Source organism: Elaeis guineensis, chromosome 2 (assembly GCF_000442705.2).
Source record: "Elaeis guineensis isolate ETL-2024a chromosome 2, EG11, whole genome shotgun sequence".
Taxonomy (NCBI): domain Eukaryota; kingdom Viridiplantae; phylum Streptophyta; class Magnoliopsida; order Arecales; family Arecaceae; genus Elaeis; species Elaeis guineensis.
This window is the reverse complement of record NC_025994.2, coordinates 83875890-83894037: the sequence shown is the minus strand read 5'-3', so window position 1 is coordinate 83894037 and position 18148 is coordinate 83875890. Positions and strand designations below refer to the sequence as shown.

Sequence of the window (18148 nt, the reverse complement as noted above, 5' to 3'; positions counted from 1 at the left end):
GTGGATTCAATGCGAAAGATACAACCCCACCTTTGAAAGTACAACAAATATGTATGCCTCTTTTTTTTTGAGTAAATGCATGATGGATAAGTATCTTCAAAGCTTTTAACAAATGAAAGAGTTTTTGAATTTTTTTTTCATCAGGTCAGTTGTTCAAACGTAGTCACATATCCATATTGGATCTTCTATTTTCAGCCTGTGAAGGTAAATTTGGATCAGCAGCCTGCCGAGCTACAGTAACACCCTACCCGTGGCTGGTACGTCCCTACCATTCAAGGGAAAAAAAAATATCAACAAATTAAAAAAGTAAGTCAAAAAGAACCAATGCCACTGCTCTAGTTCCATTGCAAAACAGCCTGGTTGTTTTCATCAACACATGCCAGAGAATCTAGCACTCTTCAACAAATAAACAAAAGAATTAAAAACGAAATAGACAGAAATATAACGAAATAATCTCTCTTCCCACCCCACCCCCCAACCAACTTCTTCATTGATATTAAGAAAAATACTAGCTTAGTAAAATAGAAATGCATGAAATATGTCAGAGAAAAAATTAAAATAATAATAATAATAAAATTTTGAAAATATTTTTTTCGATAAACAACTTCACCTGCTAACATGAAATGCAAAAAGCTACAATAAATAAAATAAAAATCTATACAATACATTAAAAGAGAAGTAAGAACTCTCCCAACATGCCACGTGTTGAGCTTTAGATTCTCCACGATGGATAGCGGCATGCAGCATTTTTTTTTTTTTTCAAATTTTGCTGAATCTTACGGATGCTTCAAACCTTCTCGATCCTCGTAGACACCTACCTCCTCTCTCTCTCTCTCTCCTCGCTACTACCTCCCGCTGATCTCCACTTGTTACTTTCCTCTCAATTATCGTCGATGTCGGCCCTCTCTTTCGATCTCCTATGGGTGCTTTCCTTCTCACAGATCTTCAAAAAAAAAAATTAAAAAAAAAAGAAGGGGCAAACAAAAAAAATTGGAACGACCTATGTGAGAAAAGGTCTTCTCTTTTAATTTTTTTACCTTTCCTTTGTTTCAATTAATTTTTTTTTATATTTTTCTCTAATTTTTTATCTATTTTTTTTCATTCTCAAGAGTCTCACCCCACTCTTCTCGATGCCACCTCCCATCAATCTCCACCATCACCTTCCTTCTCCATTATCATCGGCATCGACCCTCCTTTCCAATCTCCCTCAAATACTTTCCTTCCCATAAATCTCCAAAAAAAAAAAAAAACAAAAAAAATTAAACAATCTATGCGAAAAAAAAAATCTCTTTTAATTTTTTCATTTTTTTCATTAATTTTTATTATATTTTTTTCTCATTTTTCTCTATTTTTTTTATTCTCAAGACTCTCGATCAAGTGAGAGGCTCCAGATTCCTCACTTTGCTCATCGAGGAGTCTCAATCAGATGAGAGGCTCCAGATTCCTCATCTTGCTCTTCCCGATGCCACCTTTCCATTCCGAATTCCCTTAAATGGCCAAGATAATTAAATACTAATTATTATTGTTATATTTTATTAATTATTTTTTTCATCATCAAAGAAGAGCCCGCTGCATAACACGGTTACTTGCCAGTAATCTCATAAAAGGACAGCAACAAACAAAGAAGAAGGCACACACACGAGACGATTAGGATAAAACTTTATAAAGAACTCTGCCGACAAAAAAAATAAATTTATTGAAAAAGAGCATAAAAAAATTTGAGAAAAAAACAGGGAAGACATAGAGGTATAATTGCAACAAAAACAAATTCAATTAGAAAAAGAAAAAAATTTCTATTTTCTTTCTGCTGAAATCTAAATAGAATTGTCTTTCCACTGCAACTAATCTACACAAAATCGGTTGCTATCAGCCACCTCCACTGATGCTGCTGGTGATCAGCAAGAGCAGATCCGAGGCCTCAACCGAGAATATGGATACTCTGGACAACCAGAGAAGCAAATATGCATGCACGCACACATGCATTCTGCACATACAAGAATGCAGATATATGCACATGCATATGGACAAATTGGATATATTTCAGCATCAAAGAGATGATTAAGATAGCGGCATGTCATCGCTTTAAAGCAAAAAGATAACCAGGGGAATAATATTTAGTTTTCATTGATCACCATAACTGGAATACATATCAAACTATAAGGAAGAACCAGCTGTCCAAAATAATCTAATGATCCTGCAGTAACTGAAGATTATTTTCTACTATAACTCTCATTGCCCTAAATGTCTCATCTTCCACCGATCAGAAACTTGCATATATCACTGACTCCAAATATGAGTTCATATTTTGTGCAGGGGTCGCTGTATTTCCACTGATAGTGCCGATACTTCCCTCACAACAACAAGCATTATGAAACACCATCAACAATTAGCAATGAGAACACAGTCATAGGACATGAAATACTACAAGAAGCACACAATCAAACTGTGAAATGTCACTTAGGTCAGTAAGATATTAGTTGAATGATAACTCCATTTCCTTAATTCCCATCAGCAGGCATCTTCATTAGCCACGGAAGCATCAATGTGAGCATCAGCTTGACACCCAAGTCTTTCTTTACACCTTTCAGACTTTATTTAGGTTTACCAGACACAAGCTATAAACTAGAATTAAGCTAGACAATCAGTTTCAGAAGGTCATATTCAACAACCAATAATATATTTTTCGTAATCCCATTCGGTGCACCTCAGGTACCTCCAAGAATAAGATACATGGAAACATATGCATTATTCAGTAAGTACCACAAACTGCAAGGCGTGGTTGTAAGAATCTTTAATAAACATTGAGTTTCATTTACAACATGAATATGGGAGAATGATAAATGATCCAAAGGATAGAGTGAACTCACGTAAAGCTCAAAATTTATTGCAATAAGGTTCTCATTTATGCATTAAACATTTCATTCAGGATCCAGAAAGTCAAAGCATAGATTATTATTATTACGAACGGCAAAAGCATAAAAAGCCCAATTAAATGGTACTTGGTAGATTAGTAGTGAGAAGACCAATTTGCAGCACTCCCAACCCTTGGCATGCTTGATTCCTTCTTAGTTTGGGCATCAATCTCATATGTAGCACCGCACACTTCCCCTTGGCTGTCAACCCTGGGCATGAGCTTCACCTCATTCAGAGGATGTTCAAAACTCTGTAATCCCCCTGAGGTCGTGAAGAAGCAACCTGGTTGAAACATAAAAAAATTAGAGAGTGCCATATATGGAACAGGAAAAAGAAGCCCATTACCGGACTTGATAGATTTATTATCTCCAGTTGGTTTATGGATGATACCTTTTGGGAATGGTGCAAATGATTTTCCACACCCTTTTTTAATGACATCCACATCATCAGAAAGAACAAGATGGCTTCCTGAATCAGTTCCCCAGTAAAAGGGAACGCTACCGTCGGCATCCTGTATAAAAAAGAAACAAAATCCATTGGGAGGTTGAGACCTCATTCAAATAAACTGAATCAACTCACAAAAATAATACCAAACAAGTGGGATGCAGATGGTATGACGGTTCTAACTATGAAGCTTTTTTCTCCCTTTCTCAAGTAGGTTTCCATTTGGTGATCCTTTCTGTAATGTCCAACATTACTTGAAAGGGGAAAAAGAAACCTACTGTAATCATCAGTAATCTGTAATGTGCGTCCAAAGAGTATCAGCAACTTATACATGGTTAGTATACATTCATGATCGATACTGAACTAAAGCATACTCCATGGATAATTCATAGCCAAATTTTGTTTTATTATTCACCTTTCAGAAAAAAATGTTACACATAACAACCACGAATACACAACTTTATTCTTGCACCACTTATAAAAGAATGCAAAAGGATTGTAAATATTTGATTTTTCATTCTTCTAATCCAACTCTTATCGAATATTAGGATGATCATAATTTACAAGGCCTCCACGCATGTATATTTCACTGCCATAAATTTGGTCCTAATTTTCTAGAAATTTCTACATAATTAGACTTAAATTTTCCACAATTTTTATTATTGAGAACTCTAAAATAACTGTTTTTTATTGGAATATCACCACTTATTGCAAAAGCCTAGGAACTTCAAAGACCATCAAGAAATAGATACACTCGTAACTTTCTATACTCTTAAGCCAAGATAAGACAAAAATACGATTCTCTATTCAAATCTAGAAAGTTAGGAAGTTATCAAAGAGGACGCTTTCTTATAATTGCCAACATCCTAAGCCACGTTCTAGTAACTGCATCTCTTTCTATTGTCTCTATTTTTTCTCTCTCTCTATGAATTGCACAAACATTGTTGTAATTGTTAAGATAAGTATCTTCCAGAAATAATTAGAAGTGACTGACCAGGGGGAACTTGAAAGAGGCCCCAATGCAGCAAGGTATACGAAAAAAGTGAACTACAGCAAATAACAGAGTATCAGAAGAAAAAAGAAATCAAAGTGTGTATTTGATCCCCATGGCTCTCTAATGAAAGATTTGAAACACCAGGGATGAACTTCAAAAGAACTCTAAGTAATCAAAGTTCAAATATTCATTCAGAACCTTACTAATTCCAGTTGCCAACTAAACCAAGGGAAGTCAATCTACGGAATTTGAAAAGCTCCTGAATTACTTTAACCGTAAGTCCATAACCTATTTTCCATTTCTCTCTTTAAAAAAAAATAAAAACTCTAGGTACACTAGGTTCAAACCTTCATTCAGAATTTTAGTAAACTCCAGACCAAATAAACCAAGGGAAGTCCGTCTCCAGAATTGGAAAAGCTCCTGAATTAGTTTACCCATGACCTATCTTCCATCTCTCTCTTTAATTCTTCTATCAATAGTCACTATGGCTTGTGTCTCCCATACTAATGTGGTATCAGGTTACTCAGCTTCTATCAAGCCTGATATGTGTGGCTGACCCTGTCCCTATTAGCTTAAGCATCTAGGGTCAATCAATTACTCAACATGGTATCAGAGTGCAGGTTTGTTGAAGGTCGTAGTTTGAATCCCCCTCCATGCTAATTATTTATTTAATTATCCTCGTTATTTTCTTTATTCATTCTGGTCACCATGTTATCTTGACTTATTTCAATGATTGCATCCTCTCCACATGCATGGTCTGGGCTGCATGTGAGGGTCGGTGTAAAGCCTGATATACATTATGAACCCTTTCTCCATTACCTTAAACTTTGGGTTCAGTTGGTTGATTAACAACTTCCATACTGGTTTGCATTATAAACTTTTCTTTTGTTAGATAAATAACTAAATTAGACATTACTTTTTAAAAAAAAAGGATTGTAAAAAGTACACTGGTTGTAGGGTTTACTCACAGCAGCAATAAAGGTGGATTTTGCTGAGCAATCAAACAGAATGAATGCAAATTTTCCATTAAGATCTCTCACAACTTTGTCTGCAGGATAAGGTCCTCTGTCCCTTAAGGATCTGTAAGCTTCAATTACAATAATAACTTCATTGGCAGTCTTGTTCAATCCATACTGTTGTTTCAAATGAGCAATATTCTCAATGTGTCCTTGAAACAAGCAATATATATCATCCACGGCAGCAAATAATCTGCAGAGAAAAACAAAGCAAATGAAAAAGGTAGAAAAATGTCACCATGTTGTGGGTGAGAACTGACTGGTGCAAGAAAATTACCCATGAAGGATGCAGACACTGCCTCTTAAGATACTTGACATAGTTAAAAAGAGTGAATAGAGATTAAAAAAAGGAGTCCTTTTTTTATTTTTTTATTTAAAAAAAAAAGACAGAGGATAAACATAAAGATTAGACCATTGCCTCGGACAAGTTCTAATGATTTAAATTAAGAGAAAGACAAATAATATCGAGACATAATAAAAATAAAAAGAACATGAAAATCCCTGTTTGCCAAAAACTTTGCATGAGATCTACCACTTATTTGTCCCTTGCATCTATCATTTGCTGGATATCTGTTTCTATAATGTAAATGTGTCTAAAGAAACTACTGTGAATTTTACAGAAAAAAGGGCTTTTGCACTTCCAATGCGGTGCACTACTGGCATGACAAGAACTGCCTCCTATATTCTCAGAACCACCAGAAATGACACAAGAAGGCAAGTCATCACACCGAGCAATAGTCGATCAAACTCAGTTTTTCAATATCAATATAATTCATAACAATCATATGGTATTACATATTCATAAAAGTTATGAATTAGACCACCTCATGATAAATGTTCCTACCACAGACCAGTATAAGTAATATCAGATTCCAAGACTACCCTATGAGAATTTGCAAAATCAATTAGATGTTTGATTTAAATGGTTCGACAAACAACTCAGATCATTAAGAGACCTGTAAATGAGAAAATAGAGAGATCTTACCTACTTCACTTGATGGAGCAAGACAGACCAACTGGCAACCGGTTTCATAAACAATAACCAACAATTGCAATAACATCTACCACTACTAAATGTATCTATTAGAACAGCACTTAAAACATATTCTCTGTCATTTGTCAGCTGGTAGAAAGCAGAACATCATAACCAGGAAACTCAATAGAGATACAGGGCAGCATGGCTCAATAAGTAAAACAAAAATGGCTTGCTTTGTTTGTATCACATAATTAATTAACAAAGCACAACTCCTAAACTGGATTATAAATAATATTAACAATGGTATTTATTATGAGAAGTTCTCAGTTTTTAGGCTGAAAGCTTTAAAGGAGACAATATTGCAAATTTAATTTGTAAAATCTAAATTTACAGGTCTACCAAGCTAGCACTAGTGTGAAGGCCAACTGAAGTTAAACACCTTTCTACATACCATCATGAACAAAACATGACTGGTGTTTAGGACAATATTCAATAGAGTTTCAAACCAAACGTTCTTGGTGGAACATGCTTCAAGCTTTAAACCAATTGATCTTCTTTAAACGATGTGCAAAATTTGGCACTCCGTCCACAGCTATTCCACCTAGCAATCTTAAATTCGTTAACTTTGTTTTGTTATTATGTTTGCATTGGATTCCATCTACTGTTAGTATACGTAAATATGCTCATTAAAAATATAAAAGGAGACTTGATACATCCACTTCTACAACTGATGCAAATCTGCAATCTAATTGCTCTGACAACTTTGAGTTAATTAAGATTATGTTTCAACCTAGAGCTACTCACATATACCCAAAATAAAATATAGCAATATTTAAGTTTATCTAAAAAACCTTTCATCTTAATTTTGAGGGAATAAAACCTATTTGAGTCTCCCAACAGGCTTTTCATATAAAAATCAGGAGACTGAAAACAATTCTTCACAACTTGGACCCTATATAAATCGATGGCATGGTGATTAACAATATCTAAGCGATCGATGTCATTTTACGCAGTCCACCCACAATTAATGTTCACTAAAAGTAGCCTCACGCAATTAGCACATAATAATCGATAAAATTCAAAATTTTAAAGCAAAACTTGGTTCAAATAGAGAAAAAAAGGGCACCCATTGATCAAGAGATAACAAAAACTAATTATACTAAAAATCTTCAACAAAAGAAAATTTCTAGATTTTATTTTTAAATGACAACAGAATCAAGAAAATGTCAAGAAAATGCCCAGAAGACATTTGCTTATAATTATTTCATGATGGAAAAATCCGTAAAAGAATTGCTTTTTGATCATTTCCAAGATTAAAATTAAAGAACGACCATGCACATTTCTTCTTCTTCTTCTTTTCTCTTTTGTTTTTATAATTACCTGGGAAGAAGGAGGTTCTGCTTCTCGGCGGTGTATGCCACGGCGCCAGAAGAGCCGAGTCTTATGGTCACCGCCCCCTCGCGAGTGGCCGAAAAGTGGTCCACCAGCGAAGCCACTCCGCCGACGCCCTTCTCCCCTGGCCCGGAGTCCATGTTCCGCAGCCCCTCGGGGCACTTCGCCACCGTCCGATCGAATACCGCCAGCATCCTCGACCGTCGATCCGATGCACACAAAACTCCGAAATCTACCTACGCTGCTCGCTCTTTACCCTTCTCTCTGTAATTCCGATGTTACGTGGTGGATATAATCGCCGATCGGCTTGAAGGGAGGTTGTTAAATTTCCAATTGTACCCTTGTTTGTGGAGCATAGTTTCAGGATCGAGTGGGGTTTTAGAGGGAAATAAATCGAAATTGGTAGGGGTAAGAGAGGAAAGATGGTGGATAGATTTGATCGGGTATGTTAATGCGGTGCTGCATAAAATAATAGGGGGATCAGATGATGCGGAAGTCCAGAAGGGTCGAGAATAAAAAGGAAAAGGCGCTGCCATTCGACCACCGGCACCGCCCACTTCCGACCGTTCTTTTCCATTCTTTTTCTACTCGACATCATGACGAATGGACGGTTAGATGAGGGTGGCGTAAACAAATGCACAACTATTCCTTTATTTATAAGCAAAAAGGCAGGAAAAAATTTATATTTGTGACCAATCATTAATGTAATTTTTTCTTAATTCGTATATTAGTGGCTTGGCATCTATCTACATGCATATCACAAAATAACATGGCATCTATCTACATGCAAATCACAAAATAACACCTGACTCATAACGCGTTATGGGAAATTTTTTATACATGAAACTAGGGGTCTCCGACTATAAGTTCCTCAAATTATATCCTTTTCCGAGCACTTGTGCATGTTACTTGTACATTGTATAAATTGCAAATTAGGTGGTTTTTGAGGCTAATGAAACTCAAGGTCTCCTCCTGCAAAGCATTCAAATTTATGCTGCCAAAAATCAGTTCATGATTATAATGGCAAAGTTTTGTGCACCTTATTATAAGAGTGTAACTTCGTAATTACTATGTTTCTAGTGATATTGGGAAAAGATATGACAAATATATTTTTTAATTCACAAGAATGAGTTTAATCAAGATTACTTCTTAATCAAGTGAGGATAGAATTACGGAGCACAAAAGTGTTATCTTACGTTATGCATTAAGCATTGTCCTAGATGTTGGACAGTATGCGCCATATCAGCATGAGCCTACAATGGTGCTAATGCAATAGTGAGCCAATGTCATACATCTAATAGGGTTTAGGTTGTATCTTTCACGTGAAAGAATGATGCATCTTTTCTTTGTGATATACAGTGTTAGATTGCATACTAGCTAATATGAGATTTATGTAGGTGGATGAAAGAGAGAATTTGGAGTGCTTTGAAATCCATATGAGATATGATCTAATGGTTGATGTTGTAGAAAAAGATTAGTTATTCTATATTGTGAAAGATATAGCTCGAACCCCATCTAACAAAGCTGGTAACATCTTTTTCATGTTGGAGATACAACTGCTATCAAAAAAAAAAAAAAATCTCACTCCAATAAATTCCTTGCTCAAATTCTTGTTTTACCTATTAACAAAGGTCTCCATGTTGTCAACTGCTAAAAGAATATTCATCTCTTGAGAATATATGTATATATTGGTGCTGTATCAGTAATATGCCAATAGATCTATTACAAATCTGCTTCAAAAGCTTACATTAATTATGGCTTTAGAAAGCATATTTGAAATCAATTTGCATTTACTCAACTCAATAACAGAAGTCAGCTTCTTTTCTTCCCCTTTCTTGTCAGGTAACATATAACTAAATCATCATAATAAATATAGTCCTCTGTGGTTGCAGGACTTTAGTACCAGCCAAAAATAGTGGCATAACCAAAATTCTGCTCATAGCTGGGAAGGAGGTAATGATCATACAAAAATGACCAAAAAAAATCTGTTTTATTTAATTTAAGAAACTACGAAGGATACTAAATATTAGATTGCAGAGCTGAGAAAAACTCAAGCATTAAATCGTGTTATATGCCACTGATTTGTTGAACAAGCGACGGATGTAGACCACCTGAAGTCCACTAGCACATACTAGAACCAAGTACTCCATCATTGTACAGAAGATAAGGCGCTTCCTAGTACCCTCACTTGCTGCATGCATATGAAAGAAATAGTGTAAGTGAGAGATATTTTGCAGTTTTCCAACTAAATGCTTCAGTGAAGAATGACAGGTAAACCACCAAACATTCTTTCAACTCTCAGGGTGATGGTGACCAGTAGTTATCATTCTTACTACCTCCCACTTCCTGAATAAGATAGCTATAAAATGAAATCATTTGATGTACACTATGTCACCATACGATACTATGTCAATTCACCAACAAGTTCTGTATGGAAGAAATAAGCAACAAAAAAAAAAAAGAAGGTTCTTTGTTGCAAACAACCCTTGCATTTGATTGGCAAAGGGTGGTGAAGACCTTTTCTCAGCAAAGGTTTTTAAACTTCTCTCAAAGATTTTAAACAGCATTATTATTTGACATCATAAGATCTGTCTTTATGTTGAAAGGAGGAAAACAACCAAAAATGACCAGATCTACATGACTCGTGATTAGAAAAGCTAAATTTTTCAGTAAACTGAGAGCTTATCGAAGACAAAATGCTTTAGGTCCTCTGTTTACTGCGGAAGAGATAATTACCTTTCCCAAATCATGGAAAAAATCACGCTCAAGCCAACCAGGCATCACGATTTGGGATCAATGGAACAAATGAGCTTTTCTCGTTTTATTAAAAGGAGGAAAACAAGTGATTTTAAGTTCAGTAATTGATTCATAATATAATGAATACAAGTAGTTCCTGATAGTTACAAAACTCATTATTGTTAAGTTCAATATTTTTCTTTTTTTTTTTTTCAAGTGACTTATCATTTTGGGAAGATGTTGTCATAGTTTACAAAATCAATACTCAAATACTTCTTAATTATCTATAAAGTAAGATATCATATTTTTAATAACGTTTCAGATTTTTTCCCTCCATTATTTTCTACCTGAAAATTTCTTTAATTTCAACCTAACTGTTTACAAAAACTACTTAAGAAAACGATCAACCACGCGGAGGTGATGCATACTTTCACAATAGCATTTGGAAAAGTGTGAAGGCCAAAGATCAATTTCACCAGAATTCTTTATTTAGATTAAAGTGAGAAAATTGTAATAGCTAAGAACTTCAAAGAAGTGTTAGAATGTGTTTCCTTCCACTGTCTCGCTAATATGACAACATATAAAGTTATATAATTTAACTTACTCCAGCGGTGGCGAGCTTCACGGGCTTTCAGGTACCGCTGTTCTGATGTAACAGACTCCAGTGCTTCCCTGAGCTGTGCAACCCTTACCTTTACGGGATCCAAATGCTCTACAAGATTAAAATAAAACAAAAAATTGTCAAAATATATGAAGTAACAACTCAACCACTCGATTGCAGTACCCAAGTGTCATTTTAACATGAAAAGATAGTGGTGATTTATTGGATAAAGAATAGAAGATGCAGTGGGACTGTGAGAGGACCCTGTATGATGCCAACTTATCTTACAAAAATGAACCGTCACTGTACATAAATTAGATTAGAAACATCCATCTTAGCAAGGAATGTTTAAGACCCTTGGCATTCAACTGACATAAAAAATAGACAAGTTCCTTTCTCATCATCTTTCCTATATATACAGCAATTTTTCAAAAGCGAAAAAAAACAAAGAAAGAAATGCTTAGAAGCCCTCAGAAAGCAACAATTTGTAGCAACAGCAAAGATTTTATGGGACTAACCGTCTTTGGCCAGGTCATGTTCATTGGGAATATGGCCAACATGTATGTAGAAAGACACAGTCTCTGGTGTTCTGCTTGGATTATGAAAGCAAAACTTGTACATTCCAGCTCTTGGGGCTTTAAACTCAAATTTGTCACCAGAAGTTCCCTTCAGAGAGTGGACAGTGTCGCCCCTAGAAGTTTGCACCTGCATATTATTTCAAGGAATTTCAATAATATGCCATAGACTTAAATGTAAACTGTCAAATTCTGAGATCAATGACCATGTTGTGGATTGAAATGAAGGAAAAAGGAAGCCGTGCCCACAAAATTATGCACAGCAAAATAGAACTAATGGCGAAAGTCAACTGCAGTTTATGGTTCAAGGTATATCTAGCAGCGTAAGCTCCAGATTTCACCTTCATTGATCTTGAGCAACTTAGCAATCACAAAGTTAAAAATCAAAACATTTGAGACACTGAATGCTTCCATAGTGGATTGCACACGAAATCTATAAATGTGATGGCCCAGTCACTATATTGCAAGATGATGGGATATTGCTAATACACTAGGTGTGCATACATGCAGTATGAGTACAAACATTGAGAAATCAAATTGATTTGAAAGCAATATGTAAAAGGAAAGAGAAAGCATATAACCAATGAAAACAGAACAGCCATACTGTTTTCTTTCTTCTTATTGAGGATTCTTAAATGTAAGAATTATCTTACATCAAAAGAGATAGAGAGAGTACACCTTCTTGATAAAGACTTGAGAGGTTCATGCTACATTAGGTGAAAGCAACACTTCAGGACATTAATTTTTACTCCACCATGATCTTGAGGAGATCCTTCACTTTGTTAACAATACCCACGCAAATAAAATCACTGTCTAGAAGGCAAGGCAACTAGAATAAGGTAATGGTTACACCTACTAGAAATGCTAATGCCTTTTTTTTTTTTTTTTTTTTTGCATATTGTGTTTAAGCATCTGTCTACTTGATTGTTCCAAAAAAATGGTAGGAAAAGGAAAGACAACCCTTTTGCATCTCAAATCATGCATGCAAAATTTGAAGCAAGGTTTACCGAAACCATGCACCATATCAATAAGGTACAAGAATGGTACGATTGGTATGGTACACCCCTATACCAACACATGGCATGCTGCTAGAGGTGAGACAACAACCATATATACCATGTGTCAGTATGGTATTGAGTCCTATCTTACAGGTATGGTACGATATGCATGGTACCATGTAGTATAAGTCAGTATAGTGAAAAGTTGAAATTTAACAAAACCAAAGGATTAGATTATGGGAACTTTCACATGAGCAAGATGTCTTTTTCAAGGTTATGATCTTCATGAAATTTTAACTAGTGATTAGGGTGAAGGGATCCGACAACATGGATTTTATTAATAGGCGTGTTCATCTGGCTAGTTAATTTAGGTGCAACAAGCAAATCTCAGAAATAATTTTAGGTAACAAATTGGAGCTTCCTCCAATGCTCATGCCCCTTTGCCTATCAACCGGAGATAATGGGCTGGAACCTTGGGTGGTGCATCCCCAAGATTTGGGAGCTAGATAGTTATAATGCAGGTGGACCTTCCTCCTCTCTCTCTACCTCTCTCAAAAAGAAGTTCAAATATATGGGATTGACGAGATGAATAAAGATGTAACAAGGATACCACCGTAAATACTACAAAGTGGGAAAGGGTTTGCATGACACCGGTGGTGAGTGCAACCCAAAAGCAAATAGGATGCACAAGTCACCTCCCTCACCCCAACTGCGCCCAATACATTATGTTCCATCACCTCATGAGGAGCAGAAAAATACAAGGGGGTTATCAGATCTTATCCATTCAAGACAGGGATCCCCCCTTCAACCCCCAACTCTCTCCCCCAAACACACATGGCCAATCCAAAGCATCCTCCCATCTCTGTCATGCTATGGAAGATGCTCCTTATCCAAATCTTGCTCAGCCATCATCCATGATTGCCCGCTCTTCTACACTTCATTGAAATCTAAAATATGGGAGGCGAGATGAAACAAAGAGGAAGAGAAAGGCAATAGGGAGAAGTTCAAAGGCCCTTTTTTTTTAAAGGATGAATTGATGTTTGAATCTTGCCAACGCCAGCGTTAGAGAAGCTTAATGCACATTATAGACTTGTTAAATCAAGTTAATCTGATCAAGTTTGGTGCTATGCCCAATGCTTAGAGTGAATATTTTACTTGATTCCAACAACCCAATTTGGAATGAAGGATGGAGATGATGCCCCTCTTATAGTTTTTCCATAGAATTTGGAGATGATGCTGGCCGAGAAGATGAATGAGTCCCTCTTGGGCTTTCTCCATAGAAATGATAGAATTTCAGTAGTCAGCCAAACAACATTACTAAAAATTTTAAAGGAATTTTCCTATGGGATCTCCCTACAGCATTCATTCTATTTCTATAGTTTTATAATTCTTTGGTAACCTGCAGCCAAGTGTCCAAGCGGGCTCTTAATGTGTTTCCCTAGCTAACCCAATACTTTGGAACTTAATATATTGCTTGGCAAATTATTGGGAAGGAGATGTGGACCAAGATTATTAAAAATGACAGGTAAATGCTTGCTTAGGTATCTAAGGAATAAACTTATATATACCAATTAAATTAGCAAAAAAAAAAAGCTATGACTGACAATGTAACCATTGCTATAAAATCATAAGTTATCTGTATGTACATCTATCAATTATCTAATATCAACTTTATTCTTATAAAAATATCAAGTACTAATAAACATGAAGTATAAATGAATCCAAAATTACTGGATCCAACCTGCTTATGCAACAAATACATCCACCATATTGATATTTTCTATAGAAAACATCCTGAATTGTGATATGTTTTGCAGAGAGGGTAAAGGTATCTTTCTTAATTTTTTTTTCTCTATATTTTGTCTCCTTAACCGGGGATTTCATGAGATCTTGCTAGTTTACATGGAATTAAAAGGAATCCACAATATTTTTGGAGACAAAGGTGCAATATAGTACAGAAGGTGCAATAAAAAAACCAAAGGGAGCCGAAAATATGTGGAAGAGTTAAGTTCAAGAAGCAAATAGGAGAAGTGACATGGCAATAGTGGTGGCATTGGGAGATAAACACTCTTAAAAAAAAAAAAAAAAAAAGATGACTTTTCCCAATGGATCACCAGCAGAGCATGTTTATTGAGTTTTACCAATCTTGAGAAAAAGCAAGCATTGTGGATTTATATTGAGAAATTCTTTGACATATCCAGCAAGCTAGGATAATGAAACTAAAGAATCAGCAGCTCCAAAGAGTGGTACAAGATGAGATGGCTGGTTTCATATTTTTGTAGTGGACAAAGCACGTAACTTTACAAATTGAAGATAAGTCAAACCAGCAAATAACAATCTGAAAGCCACTTGACATACAAAAATAATTCCGCAGCCAAAGCTTCAAAACCTGGATGTCCGCCACAAGAACAACTCCAAGAAACCGTGTTGATTGGGCCAAAAAAGAGGCTGTCACATGTCATAAGCGTGGAGGAGTAGGGCATATTGTGAGTTTGTCTTCTAAAATGCAGGTGATGCGAGCAGAATTAGCTTTGCATGGATGCGATGCTCAGGCACTAACTAGTGAAGGAACAGCATTTTTAAAGCTCCAGTCACCGGCCCAGGCAAATTATGTCATCTCATTATTGATCGACGTATTACAGAAAAATGTACTTGGAGAAGTTAAATTAAAAAAAGATGGCGATGAACGAACATTCCTACCACCTAGCATGACTGAATGACTCTGAGAAAGTTGTGGTTAAGTATCAATCTTTGGTGAGATTTTCCATGGGTCATTTATATTATGTCATTCCTACATCTACAGCTATATTTTATTTTAACATCCATGGCTTTATAACGGAAGAATCAAGCATGGTGCAATCCACAACATGTACTTTGCAACCGGCAAAACCATAGACGCCACTACCAATAGCAAAGGGAATTACCACAACTTCCATGAATCATTCAAGACTTACTTGAAAAGTGGCACTGGAAAGGAAGTTAGAAACAATTTTCTATGAAAGCTAGAAGTTGCTTATGGAGAAGGAAGGTGATTGGTTCTTTTCTATAAAGCAGTCATGCAAAAGAAACTTATATTACCTCTTTCATTTCCTGTCTAGACACTGTCATATCCTTTAGGAGGTGTTTGGTGTGGGGTGATCCATCTCAGATCAAGGATGATATGGATGAAGGTGATAAGATCACCATGTTTGATTGTATTATAGTGATTCCACGTGGCAGTGCTTTCAGATCACTCTCACTCCTCAAATTACCTCCCGATCCAGTGATGGAATACCTGTCCTCGAGGTCAGAAATCCAAGATCACCCCAAAGCAATGATCTTAGACTAAAATATAAAGACAAAAATATCCCTTGGTCTTGTAAAAAATTTGGTATATCAATATATTGTTAATATATTATATCAATATTGTATATATGATATTATACTATATTTGATATTATATATTATATTTATGATATATATTATATTATAATATATTATTAATCATATTAGTATCATATTATAATTCAATGATAATTTTAAATTAGAGTAAAAAATATCTTATTATACTTTATATTTATATAATAACATTATTTAATATATTACTTTTATTTGCCTTATTTTTCTAATCAAAATAAATATTCATATTAATAAATAATATATTATAGATATAAATAAAAATATTAATTCTATAATAACAATTAATGTATTTTTATAGGATTAATAATTTATAGGACTAATAAATATATTTTTATAGAATCTATTAATAGATATAATAATATTTTATTTATAATATATTATATATGATTAATAAATATATTTTTATGGCATATATTATAGGTAGTTTTGATATTATATAATTAGTAAATCTTGGACTCCTATAAAATTACAAACAAGTTCCTTGTGAATATCCAACGATCTTTAATCACTGAACAATAGCCTACCAAATAGAATGATCTTAAATCACTGGTAATCAGATTACCATAGGATTCAAATCACCACCGACCTTATATTACCATGGTGATCGGATTTAGGTCACCAGACACTACCTTACATCTCAGCAATACGTTTATAATGCAGTGCCAAGATTTCACCTTTCACATCTTACCATCGAACTAAGTCATTGTGGAAAGATTCCCAGAAACAAAAAAAAATCCAAAAGATTTGCAATATGAATACCATCTCTTCAGGAGAAATTAAGAAAGACTGAATTTTTATTAACAGACAGGACGAACTCAATTAATTGCTACCTCCGAACTGACGGGAAAAAAAAAACTCGAGTAACTTCTAATTTCGCATTCAATATGGAATTGAAGGCCATGGAGAACCGCATCCCATCATTTAAAAAAAAAAAAAAAATCCTATCGAGAAATCAAGGGGTTCGAATCACGTACCACCATATCGATGCCGGGATGATCCGAACTCCGGGAGCGATCGACCACGACGAAGTTACCAGAGATGGTGTCACCATCGGAGAGCACGAACTCGGAGACGCACTCCACGTCGTTTACGGTGATGGAGAGCGCAGAGAGGCGGCGAGGGCAGCTGAGGAGAAGCCCAAGAATCGATAAGACCTCCGCGAATCCAATCGATCTCTTCCTTCTCTCCATTGCTGTTTCTTCTCGATTACTCCTCGGAGAACGACGGTTTCCAAGATTACGGAAATATGCAAGTTTGCGGACGCCCGATTGATCGATCGAGGTCGAGAGCCGTTTCTTATGTTTTTACCGACGGCGAGAGCAGCTTGGAATTTTTAGACGGTTTCAAGCGAAATCCGAATAGATTTCGGTTTCATACTTGGGCTTGGAGGGAGATGCGCTTGGGATACGCTGATACATGTGATGTTTTGATTAAGGAAATGGACGGTAGAGATTGCTTTTTGATGGGGAATTTAAACGGTTTTAATGACCACCATCATAAAGCAAACTGTAAACTGCCTACAAAAATGCGTGCAAATTAATCTGATTCGCAGTGTGATACCCTGATAAAAAAAATAAACTGACAGCCCAACTAAGACGTTCAGCACCACACACACGCATACACATACATGTGCGTGTGCGTGCGTGCGTGCGTGCGTGTGTGTGTTATATTGGGAACCATGTGAGCATGTTTGTGCATGACACAACCATCATGTGACCGGCTTAAGTATTTTCAGTAATGACCAAGATCAAGGACCCAGATTTTTAATATAGGCACTTTGCAACGGCGCTCATTAAAGAAGATTTGAAAGAAACATTGATGTGGTGAATGAAGAAGAAGTGGCAGGTTCTAGTGCCTTGATTATATTATGGTGGTTGAATGAGGAGAGAGAACATAATCCATTTAGAATCCACCTGGATTGGAAGTTTGTTGCTGTATTGACAGGTAATATGAACAAGAATGCTGGTTGATCCATGATATTAGAATACCTGATTATCTCTAATTGTTACGGCAGGGCTCGAAATCTGGAGTAGAGTGGATCAATTTGAGTGAGATTAGGCTAGAGTGATCCCTGCGACCTGATGAAAACTCCTTCAATCTACAA

General features: G+C 35.8%; 2 protein-coding genes across 2 annotated transcripts; both read right to left on the bottom strand.

The window, feature by feature from the left end:
• Positions 1-2853: 2853 nt before the first annotated feature.
• Positions 2854-8100, bottom strand: LOC105055578 (stem-specific protein TSJT1). The gene is made up of 4 exons (XM_010937437.4): positions 7724-8100; positions 5320-5560; positions 3304-3424; positions 2854-3195 (listed from the first exon to the last, which is right to left on the bottom strand). Exons 1-4 carry the CDS (start codon positions 7927-7929, stop codon positions 3008-3010), a joined length of 756 nt encoding a protein of 251 aa, XP_010935739.1. The 5' UTR covers positions 7930-8100; the 3' UTR covers positions 2854-3007.
• A 1527-nt stretch (positions 8101-9627) lies between these two features.
• LOC105055572 (transmembrane emp24 domain-containing protein p24beta3) lies at positions 9628-17369 on the bottom strand. Its single transcript, XM_010937424.3, has 4 exons — positions 17019-17369; positions 11591-11777; positions 11076-11183; positions 9628-9926 (listed from the first exon to the last, which is right to left on the bottom strand). Exons 1-4 carry the CDS (start codon positions 17232-17234, stop codon positions 9793-9795), a joined length of 645 nt encoding a protein of 214 aa, XP_010935726.1. The 5' UTR covers positions 17235-17369; the 3' UTR covers positions 9628-9792.
• Between the last annotated feature and the right edge of the window lie 779 nt (positions 17370-18148).

What these genes read in the sequence shown, in the direction of transcription:
- LOC105055578 (XM_010937437.4), bottom strand. Translation starts at nt 7,929, where the DNA reads ATGCTGGCGGTATTCGATCGGACGGTGGCGAAGTGCCCCGAGGGGCTG. An exon ending in AATCCACCTTTATTGCTGCT is followed by an intron (nt 3,425 to 5,319) that starts GTGAGTAAACCC and finishes TTTTTTATACAG; the next exon opens with GATGCCGACGGTAGCGTTCC. An exon ending in ATTTGCACCATTCCCAAAAG is followed by an intron (nt 3,196 to 3,303) that starts GTATCATCCATA and finishes TGTTTCAACCAG; the next exon opens with GTTGCTTCTTCACGACCTCA.
- LOC105055572 (XM_010937424.3), bottom strand. Translation starts at nt 17,234, where the DNA reads ATGGAGAGAAGGAAGAGATCGATTGGATTCGCGGAGGTCTTATCGATT. An exon ending in ATCCCGGCATCGATATGGTG is followed by an intron (nt 11,778 to 17,018) that starts GTACGTGATTCG and finishes AATAATATGCAG; the next exon opens with GTGCAAACTTCTAGGGGCGA. An exon ending in ACATGACCTGGCCAAAGACG is followed by an intron (nt 11,184 to 11,590) that starts GTTAGTCCCATA and finishes TTAATCTTGTAG; the next exon opens with AGCATTTGGATCCCGTAAAG.